Source organism: Nicotiana tomentosiformis, chromosome 4 (genome assembly GCF_000390325.3).
Source record: "Nicotiana tomentosiformis chromosome 4, ASM39032v3, whole genome shotgun sequence".
NCBI classification, from domain to species: Eukaryota; Viridiplantae; Streptophyta; class Magnoliopsida; order Solanales; family Solanaceae; genus Nicotiana; species Nicotiana tomentosiformis.
This window is the reverse complement of record NC_090815.1, coordinates 120,489,017-120,498,918: the sequence shown is the minus strand read 5'-3', so window position 1 is coordinate 120,498,918 and position 9,902 is coordinate 120,489,017. Positions and strand designations below refer to the sequence as shown.

The 9,902-nt window shown below is 39.4% G+C and overlaps 1 protein-coding gene across 1 annotated transcript; it reads left to right on the top strand.

Moving 5' to 3' along the window:
- The first annotated feature begins 6,026 nt into the window (after positions 1-6,026).
- LOC138910455 (uncharacterized mitochondrial protein AtMg00860-like) lies at positions 6,027-7,734 on the top strand. The gene is made up of 3 exons (XM_070201697.1): positions 6,027-6,528; positions 6,962-7,038; positions 7,603-7,734. Exons 1-3 carry the CDS (start codon positions 6,027-6,029, stop codon positions 7,732-7,734), a joined length of 711 nt encoding a protein of 236 aa, XP_070057798.1.
- Positions 7,735-9,902: the final 2,168 nt, after the last annotated feature.

The following is a 9,902-nucleotide window of genomic DNA, read 5'->3' as shown; positions in this document are numbered from 1 at the left end:
ATCACCAAGGTAGGCAAGATCTCGTACAAGCTTGACATGCCATCGTATCTTAAGATCTACCATGTCTTCCATGCCAGCATGCTTAAGCCATATCATGAAGATAGAGATGATCCGAGTAGGGGCCAATCAAGTCGAGCGCCTATGACTATCACCTCCTCGTATTAAAAGGGAGATTGAGGCCATCATGGATTACCAGGCAAGGCGAAAACAAGGGGAAAAAGCCATCGCTATGTTCCTCGTCCATTGGAAAGGGCAATCACCGGAGGAAGATACATGGGAATGATATAAAGACTTATGGCAATTCAAAGATAAGATTCGAGAGTTTATGCAGCAGCATTGCACCGCGGTCATCGCAACATTAGGTGGGGGAGAGTGTGATGACCCGCCATGTCATCATGCCACATAGGTATCATTTGGCATATATTAAAGCTATGTGGAAGCTTACATAGGAGGAAGGCTAGCATTTTGAGAAGATTCTAGAAAAGTATGGACATTTCCTTTTAAAGACCCTAAATCCCTATGGATTTGCTAGGAAATTCCTTGGAATCTTCTAGGCTTGTAGAGAATTATAGAGAAAGCGCTTATCTTGTAAATATTAAGGACTTGTGTAACAATTAATATTTACACACTAGACCTAGGAGACTAGTATATAAAGGGGGCCATTCATTTGTTATTCACCAAGCAAACAATTCAAGTTCTCTCTAATACAAAGCTTCCTTTAACAATTCTCTTATGTTCTTTCTACCATTCTCTTAGCGATCTTGAGTGTAGTAAGGTTGACTTATCATAGCAAGAATGTGAGCAAGTTGTACAAGATCGTGAGCGAGTTGTTAAGTGCCGCATGTGTACTTAGTTAACGACTAAGGACATGACATAATTGTTACTAAACTAGGAATCTTGTCTGTTGTTACTAAATTAGGGGGAGTTGTGATAACTGGATTAGTGGAAGTCTAGGTGCATTATGAGGAACGCGTATTACATAGATTTGGATCATTCTCAAATACTGATGTAGGAAATTGCTCAAGCGACTGCGGGTATTCCTCCCCAAAGCTTCAAATTGTTTAAATATTCAATAATGTAACACCGCTAAGTGAAAGTAGCGACATTGCGTAGGAGAAGTGTTTCTCTGTGATGACCTAATATGTTATTTTTCATTTTAAATATTTATTTCTTTGTTCTGAGACCTCAAAAATCACTATTCAGCATTTCTCAACTTTTGTGCGCAGTCCGTAAAATATTCCGGAAAGTTTTTATTTGAAAAAGGGATTAAAATGTGAAATAGAGCTTTAAAACTCAATTAAGTTGACTTTGGTCAACATTTTGAGTAAACAGACTCGGATTAGTGTTTTGACAGCTCCGGTAGGTCCGTATCGTGATTTGGGGCTTAGGCGTATGCCCGGAATTGAATTCGGAGGTTCCTAGCTCAAATTATCGCCATTTAACAAAAACTAGAAATCTAAAGGCTAAAAATTTCCAAAATTTGACCGCGGAGTTGACTTTATTGATATCAGGGTCAGAATCCGATTCTGAAAATTGAAATAGGTCCGTTATGTCATTTATGACTTGTATGCAAAATTTGAGGTAAATCGGACTTGATTTGATAGGTTTCAACGTTGAATGGAGAAGTTAAAAGTTCTTAGTTTCATTAGGCTTGAATTGGGGTATGATTCGTGATTTTAGCGTTGTTTAATGTGATTTGAGATTGCAACTAAGTTTGTATGATGTTTTAGGACTGGTTGGTGTATTTGGTTGAGGTCCCGGGGACCTCGGGTGAGTTACAAATGGCTAACTGATGTTTGGCTATAATTTCATATTTTTAGCGCATTACTTACCTTACATTTTGGGTGTTTAATGCTAAACTATACTATATTTATGCTTAATTGAGTTTATTTTATATGTAGGTACGTTGAAGACGAAATTATGAGAAAAGTAGAGATTTTATGTGTATTTTATGTACTACAAGAATAGCTTGTGATTATTTGATGATGGAAAATATTATGATATCATGATTAAATAATGATTGAAGACAAAATTGTTAAAGAATAATGTGTGCAAATTGACGTGAGATGAAATTGGAAAGCAAAGGAAAGAACTGAGAATGTTAGGCACTGAGTGCTAACAAAAGACCTCAAAATTAAATTGAAGCAGAGAAGCATCAGGCGAAGCGAACCAATAAGCTCGCGTTAGAGCAGGCGAAGCGAGGGATTTTGCTCACGACAGAGCTCGCGTCGCACGGTCTATAGCGAGGGTTTTTCGGGTTTTAAAGCCTATTTTGTTTCCTTTTTGGTTTTGGACTTTGTTATTTCGTCTAGGCTTTTTCCCTACACATATAAATAATCATTAAACTCAATTTTTAGAGGAGTTTTTGCGACCAGAGGCAAGAACGTCACGTGGAACAACTTTTGGAGGAGAAAATCATCGAGTTCTTCATTGCTTTATCTTTTCTTTGTAACTTGTTTATGCAAAATACTTGGAAAATTATTACTACGAACATGAGTGGCTAAGCACTCTAGTTCTAGAGTTGTGGTTGATATGATTATTAACGTTTATTAATTACATCTTCGTTAATTCAGATTATCATCTTGTGGTTGTTTCTTTAATTCTAGTTTTAACTTGTGAATTGTTGTAGCTACCAATTCACCCTACCATCTATGCTATGCTTGGGAAAGATGTGTTTAGATTAGAGTAGAATTAGAGAGAGCTTGTTTCTGAACCCGTGGCTCGGGGAACGATTTCGCGGTTAGGATAGGAATATACCTAACAGACTTGCTTAATTGAATACCGTATTATATTCGTTCATGATAGACTAAATGCCATAGGAATATAGGATTGATATATCGTGGATAGGCGAGTAGTATTGTGGGAACATGCTATTCATATAAACGATCCAGTCAATTAGCAACCATAGATAATCTGGATTAACAATTGCGATTATTGAACTTAATAGGATTGATAAATCAACCACAACCCTGGAATCTTCATCTCCTCTGAATTACAATCTCATCATACACATTTGCATTCTTGATAAATTAGTTGTTACTTGTTTAATTTTCGCAATAGTATATTAATAGAAAAACATCACTCTTGATTATCTTGGACAATTAACTGATTTTAGTTTTCTTAGTTAACAATTGATCTAAGTCTCTGTGGGTTCGACATTCGACTTTCGAGTCACTTTATTACTTGACGGTCACGTATACTTGCATGTACTTGGGGAACCGACAAGTTTTTAGCGTCGTTGCTGGGGTCTTAGTTATTGATTGTTTAGTTAAGTCAAGCTTTTTTTCATTATTTATTCAAGTTTTAATTTTTAGTTTGCTTTATTTATGATAATGCAGGCTCTTCTCTTGAATGAGGAGGAGTAGAAGCGCAAACAATCTCCTTCCTCTTGATCCTGAAATCGAACGAACACTTTATAGAGTGAGGAGGGATGTCGAAGCTAAAACAAGAATTGAAAGAGAGTTGGACATCGTAGTTCAACCACAACCAATAGAGATGGCGGGTAATGAAGAGCGTCCGGTGATAAAGACTGTAAGGCCTAGTCTGGCTTTTATGACTCAGGCGATTGTGAAGCCTGATATTACGAGTCACTTTGTACTCAAACAGTACATGGTACAACTGATTCAATCCACAGGGCAATACATGGGTCTATCTCATGAAGACCCGCAGAGGCACATTCAAAACTTCCTGAAAATTATACACTTACAAATTATCCGAACGTTTCTAAGGACTATGTCAGACTGACACTTTTTCCCTTTTCACTAATGGTGGAAGCTAAGGAATGGTTACAAAAGGAGCCCACGAACTCAATCCACAATTGGGATGATCTAGCAAGGAAATTCTTAATCAAGTTTTTTCCCACGAAGAAGACAAAGTCGCTGAGGAGCCAGATTCTTGGGTTTCAACAACGAGATGGTGAGACTCTTCAACAAGCTTGGGAAAGATACAAGAAGCTACTCAGAGACTGCCCACACCATTGTCAGACTGATGAGGTGTTGGGTCACACTTTCGTTGATGGGTTGGACGAGGCATCAAAGATGAATCTTGACTCAGCATATAGGGGTAGTTGCATGGCAAGACCGTATAGTGAGATCCAGATCCTGCTAAACAATTTCACTGCTAATGATAATAATTGGCAAGGAGATGGGGAACCATGAAGAGTACTTAAACAAAAGGCAGCAGGTGTGATCGAGCTTGATGATTTCTCAGCAATGAGGGCAGATATAGCGAGATTAGCGAATCAGACGAATAAAATGGCAATGCACCACGCACAACAGGTGCAACATGTGCATTAGATGTCTACTTGCTACGAGTTATGTGGTGAAGGTCACACAAGTGACATATGTCCCGTGAATCCTGAATCAATCTACTACGTGGGGTAACAAGCTACAGGGACGATGAATCAACATGCTCAATATGGTAACACATACAATCTGAACTGGAGGAATCATCCTAACTTCTCTTGGGGTGGAAATCAGAATATCAGACCTCAAGCGAATTACAATCATCCACCTCAACCTCTACAGCAAGCAGAGGAGAGTTTGACTGACATGATGAAAAAACTCTTGATAGACAATCAGAAAGTTATGGCTGAGAATCAACAAGTTAGGTCTGAGAATCAACAATTGCGCACAAAATTCAGAAATCTAGAGAGGCAGTTTGGGCAAATGGCTAACAATCAGAATACTTGACCTGCTGGAGCTCTTCCAAGCTATACAGAGAAAAATCCTCAAGTCAATGCAGTGACGCTGAGAAATGGGAGAGAGTTGGTAGAGGTGCGTAAGAAGAAAAAAGAGCAGTCTGGGCTCGAATAAGAAAGAGTGCCAAAACCTGTAGAGGTAGATGAGAGAAACAAAAAAGAGGGTGTAATTGAGGACATCTTGCTGCAGATTGGGAAGTTTATTTTTCCTGCAGATTTTATCATCCTAGATTACATGGCTGATGAGTTAGTTCCTATCATCTTTGGATGACCTCTTTTGGTCACTGGAGATGCAATTATCAAAGTCTGAGAAGGTAAGATGATCCCGAGGGTGGACAATGAAGAAGCAGTCTTTCAATGTATATCGAGCCATTCAGTTGCCTCATCATTACGAGGACTTGGCCATGATTTTGGTGGTGGAGATAAATGAACTAGCCGTAGAGCCAAGTGCGTTTAAAGAAGATGCACTAGAAAAGGCATTGATGTTGTTCAATCACTTGGAACTTGAAGAAGAGGTTGAGGAGATTTTGCAAATTCTGGATGCATCGTGCGAATACATACGAGAAAGAACCCAATTTGAGCCTCTGGATAGGCCAATTGGCCTGCCTCCTAAACCCTCAGTTGAGGAGGCCCCAAAGTTGGAACTTACACGCTTACCTTCTCATCTTCATTATGCATATTTGGGAAATTCTAACACTTTACCTGTGATTGTTTCTTCTCGTTTGTCTAAATTACAGGAAGAAAAGATATTAAGGGTGCTGAGGGAGCACAAGCATGCCATTGGTTGGACAATGTCTGATATAAAAGGTATTAGCCTTGCATTTTGCATGCACAAAATACTCATGGAGGAGGGACACAAGCCTAGCGTGGAGCATCAACTCCGCCTAAATCCAATCATGAAAGAGGTGGTAAGAAAAGAAGTAATTAAGTTGCTTGACGCAGGTATAGTATTTCCTATCTCCGATAGCAAGTGGGTAAGCCCTGTTCAATGTGTACCTAAAGGGGGGTATGACTGTTGTAGTAAATGAACAAAATGAATTAATCCAACTAGGACGGTGACTGGTTGGCGAATATGCATAGACTATAGGAAGTTGAATAATGCTACACGAAAAGATCACTTCCCTCTCCCCTACATTAATCAAATGCTTGACAGGTTAGCTGGACAGGAATACTATTGTTTCCTTGACGGCTATTCGGGGTATAATCAAATTGCTATTGCCCTGGAAGATAAAAAAAGACCACTTTTACATGCTCTTATGGCACTTATGCATTTAAGAAAATGCCATTCGGGTTGTATAATGCACATGCAACTTTTCAAAGGTGTATGATGGCTATTTTCACCGATATGGTGGAATGGTTTGTGGAGGTTTTTTTGGATGATTTTTCTGTGTTTGGTCCTTCTTTTGATGAATGCTTGACCAATCTTGCTAAAGTGCTTGCCAGGTGTGAGGAGACTAATCTGGTGCTAAATTGGGAAAAGTGCCATTTTCTGGTACGTGAAGTTATAGTGCTGGGTCACAAGATGTCCAAAGATGGACTGGAAGTTGACAGGGTTAAGGTGGAAGCAATTGAAAATTTGCCACCACCGATTTTAGTGAAAGGAGTTATGAGTGTTCTAGGACATGAAGGTTTTTATCGCCGATTTATAAAGGATTTCTCAAACATTTCTTCTCCTTTATGTAGGTTGTTAGAGAAGGATGTGTCGTTTAAGTTTGACGATGCTTGTCTGAAAGCATTCGAGGAGCTGAAAAAGAAGTTAGTGAGTGCACCAATCATGGTGGCTCCTGACTGGAACGAGTCATCTGAACTGATGTGTGATGCCAGTGATGGTGCAATTGGGGCCGTATTGGGCTAGAGGAGGAGAAAAATATTTTACTCCATTTACTATGCAAGCAAGACTCTCACTCCCGCTCAAATAAATTATATTGTGACAGAAAAGGAGTTTCTTGCTGTAGTGTGGGCGGTCGATAAATTTCGGGCCTATTTGGTTGGCACCAAAGTCATCGTCTACACAAACCATGCAGCCATCACGTATTTGTTTGAAAAGAAAGATGCTAAACCAAGGCTAATCCGTTGGGTTTTACTTTTTGCAGGAATTTGATTTGTAGATCCGAGACCGTAAAGGAATAGAGAATCAAGTGGCTAATTACTTATCCAGGTTAGAAACTCGGAATCATGTAGCTGAGGGAGATGTCATCAAGGAAACATTCTCGGATGAGCAATTGTTGGCCATTACTGCTGGGTAGGTGCCTTGGTATGCAGATTTTGTGAACTATTTGGCAAGTGGAGAGATGCCGCCTGATCTTGAACCATATGCTAAAAAGAAGTTCTTGCGAGATGTGAGGTCATATGTGTGGGATGAGTCATTTCTGTTCAAATCTTGTATTGATAAGTTAATGAGAAGATGTGTGCCCGAATCTGAAATAAATGCTATGTTACATGACTGTCATGCGTCGCCTTATGGTGGTCATCATGCGGGTGAAAAAAAAGCAACTAAGTTGTTGCAATCGGGTTTCTATTGGCCAAGGGTGTTTAAAGACGCCCATGAGTTCGTGAGGAGATGTGATAGGTGCCAGAGAACAGGAATAATTACGAAAAGGAATGAGATGCCATTGCACGGTATTATGGAGGTTGAAATTTTTGATGTTTGGGGAATTGATTTTATGGGTCCGTTTCCCTCGTCTAGTGGGTGTAAGTACATTTTGGTGGCCATTGACTATGTGTCAAAGTAGGTGGAGGCCATAGCTCTTCCTAACAATGATGCCAAGGTTGTGGTCAAGTTTGTAAAAAATCATATCTTTACAAGGTTCGGCACTCCGAGAGTGATGATAAGTGATGGGGGAACCTATTTCTATAACAAGCTCTTGGACAATGTCTTAGCCTAATATGGGGTCAAACATAAGGTTGCGACTGCTTACCATCCTCAGACTAGTGGACAAGTTGAAGTGTCAAATAGAGAGATAAATCAGATTCTGGAGAAGACGGTTAGTGCAAGTAGGAAAGATTGGGCTGCAAAGCTTGATGATGCTCTATGAGCATACCGGACTGCCTACAAAACTCCAATCGGAACCTCCCCTTACAAGCTAGTTTATGGGAAGGCATGCCATTTACCGGTGGAACTTCAGCATAAGGCCTATTGGGCGATAAAGAAGCTGAACTTTGATGCAGAATTAGTGGGTAGAAAACAGTTGATGCAATTGAACGAGCTTGATGAGTTTTGCTTGCACGCATATGAAATGCCAAGTTATATAAAGAAAAGACCAAGCGCTGGCATGATAAGCATATCCACCATCACGAGTTTGAACCGGGCCAATTGGATCTCTTATTCAATTCAAGATTGAGATTCTTTCCGGGGAAGCTCAAATCGAGATGGTCGGGCCCGTTTGAGGTAGTGAGAGTCACTACACGTGGTGCAATTAAGTTGCACGTCTTAGGCGGCGAGAGAACATTCTTAGTGAATGGACAAAGAGTAAAGCACTATTATGGGGGAGACTTTGATCGTCACAAGTCAAAGGTGTTACTTGCCAATGATTAGACGAGACTCTGTGTCGTGCCGCGACGTTAAATCAGGCGCTTGTTGGGAGGCAACCCATTTTTACTTCTTTCTTTTATTTTATTTTTTATCTTATTATTGCTGTAGTGTTTGTTTTTGTTTTTTAGGAGTATAAGCATAGGAAGCAAAGCCATTGGAAGAGTGCAAAAGCGAGCTAGATGTTCAGAACTAAGTGCGGGGTGCCCACACAAAGGACCATGCCTGGGGGGAAGTCTCAGTACCCCGTGAGCCGCTATTGCTTCGGCCTTTTGGCCTTTCAGGGAATTTTTTATCCACCCTCATTATTGTTTTGCTTTATTTGTGCATTGGGGACACTTCACTCTTTTATGTGTGGGGTGGGAGAATTCTATAGATAATTAGTAGTAGGATGTTATAAAAATATTAACTTCTTATTTTTGTTATCGTAGTTGTGTAGTGTTTTAGTATTTTAGTAGCTATGAAAAAAAATCGAAAAAAAAGTAGAAACATTGGACTTTTCCCGACGATGGATCTCCTAGACAGTTTTCTTGATAGATTTATGTCTAAGGAAAAAAGACAAAAAGATTTTCTTTGTATGTAGTGTAGTAATTCCCCCTTGGTTTTTCTTTGTGCCGCGATTCTTTTTCAAGGGTTCTGTTGGAACCGGGTGTAGTTAGTTTTATTTTTTTAGGAGTAGGAGCCATTGTGAAATAAATTGAATTGAAGCAATATCTCTTGACTTTGTTATGCCTTGAGAATAGTGAGTACTTTGGTTGTGATGCTTAGGCTCAGTTTTTGACTCTTGTATAAGTACCTTAAACTGTATAATCTTAAATTTGCTTAACTGCTTTGACTAAAGTGTCTTGATGAATCCAATCCTGAGTGAGTTATGTGCCATGTGTGTGGGAGGCTTGTGTGTTATTTTGTGCATTGAATTTGATGTCTAGAACTTGCCCCGTGTATTTGCAAAGTGAAATAGTAGTTTTGTTCAGTCTTGAAAGTGATATAGGCGTTTCTTTGTTGAGCCAGATATATATATAGTTTACCCGCCTAATTGTTATGTAACATAGTGAAACCCTTTGAGCATGTAATCCTATTTCTTTGGCAACCACATTACAAGCCTTACCTATTTATTTGAATTAACCATTTATTTGAACCTTTTAACCTCTCATGAGCACTCGAATTGTAATGAACTTTGTAAAAGTTAAAGTGTGAGGAGGCTGGTTTGGCTTTTGGGTGGAATTAATGAACTAAGGAGAAAGGTGCACTGTTTTAAAAAGTAAGAGCCACTTGAATTGAGAAAGAAAAGAAAAATATAGTTGTACGGCTCATAGACAATCCTAGGACAGACTTGCTCTGATACCAAGTTTGTCACGACCCAACTGGAGGGTCATGACTAGCACCCGGGCCATACTTGCCGAGCACCAACGTACATTTTATCTAACCTTCCTTATTATCTTTAAGGGCCGACAAGATCAATATAAATAGTAGACATGGATCATGAACATCCAACAATGAAAGATAATGTCATGAACATACATAACATGGGACGACAAGACTGTCAAGAAACTATATATAAGGTACGAGCTATCATGATGCCATGAAAGACTATACAACAAAAATCAGCCGAAAAGGCATTCTAAACCATACATAAGTCGACACCTGTCTATGAGCCTCTAAAGGAACATAAGT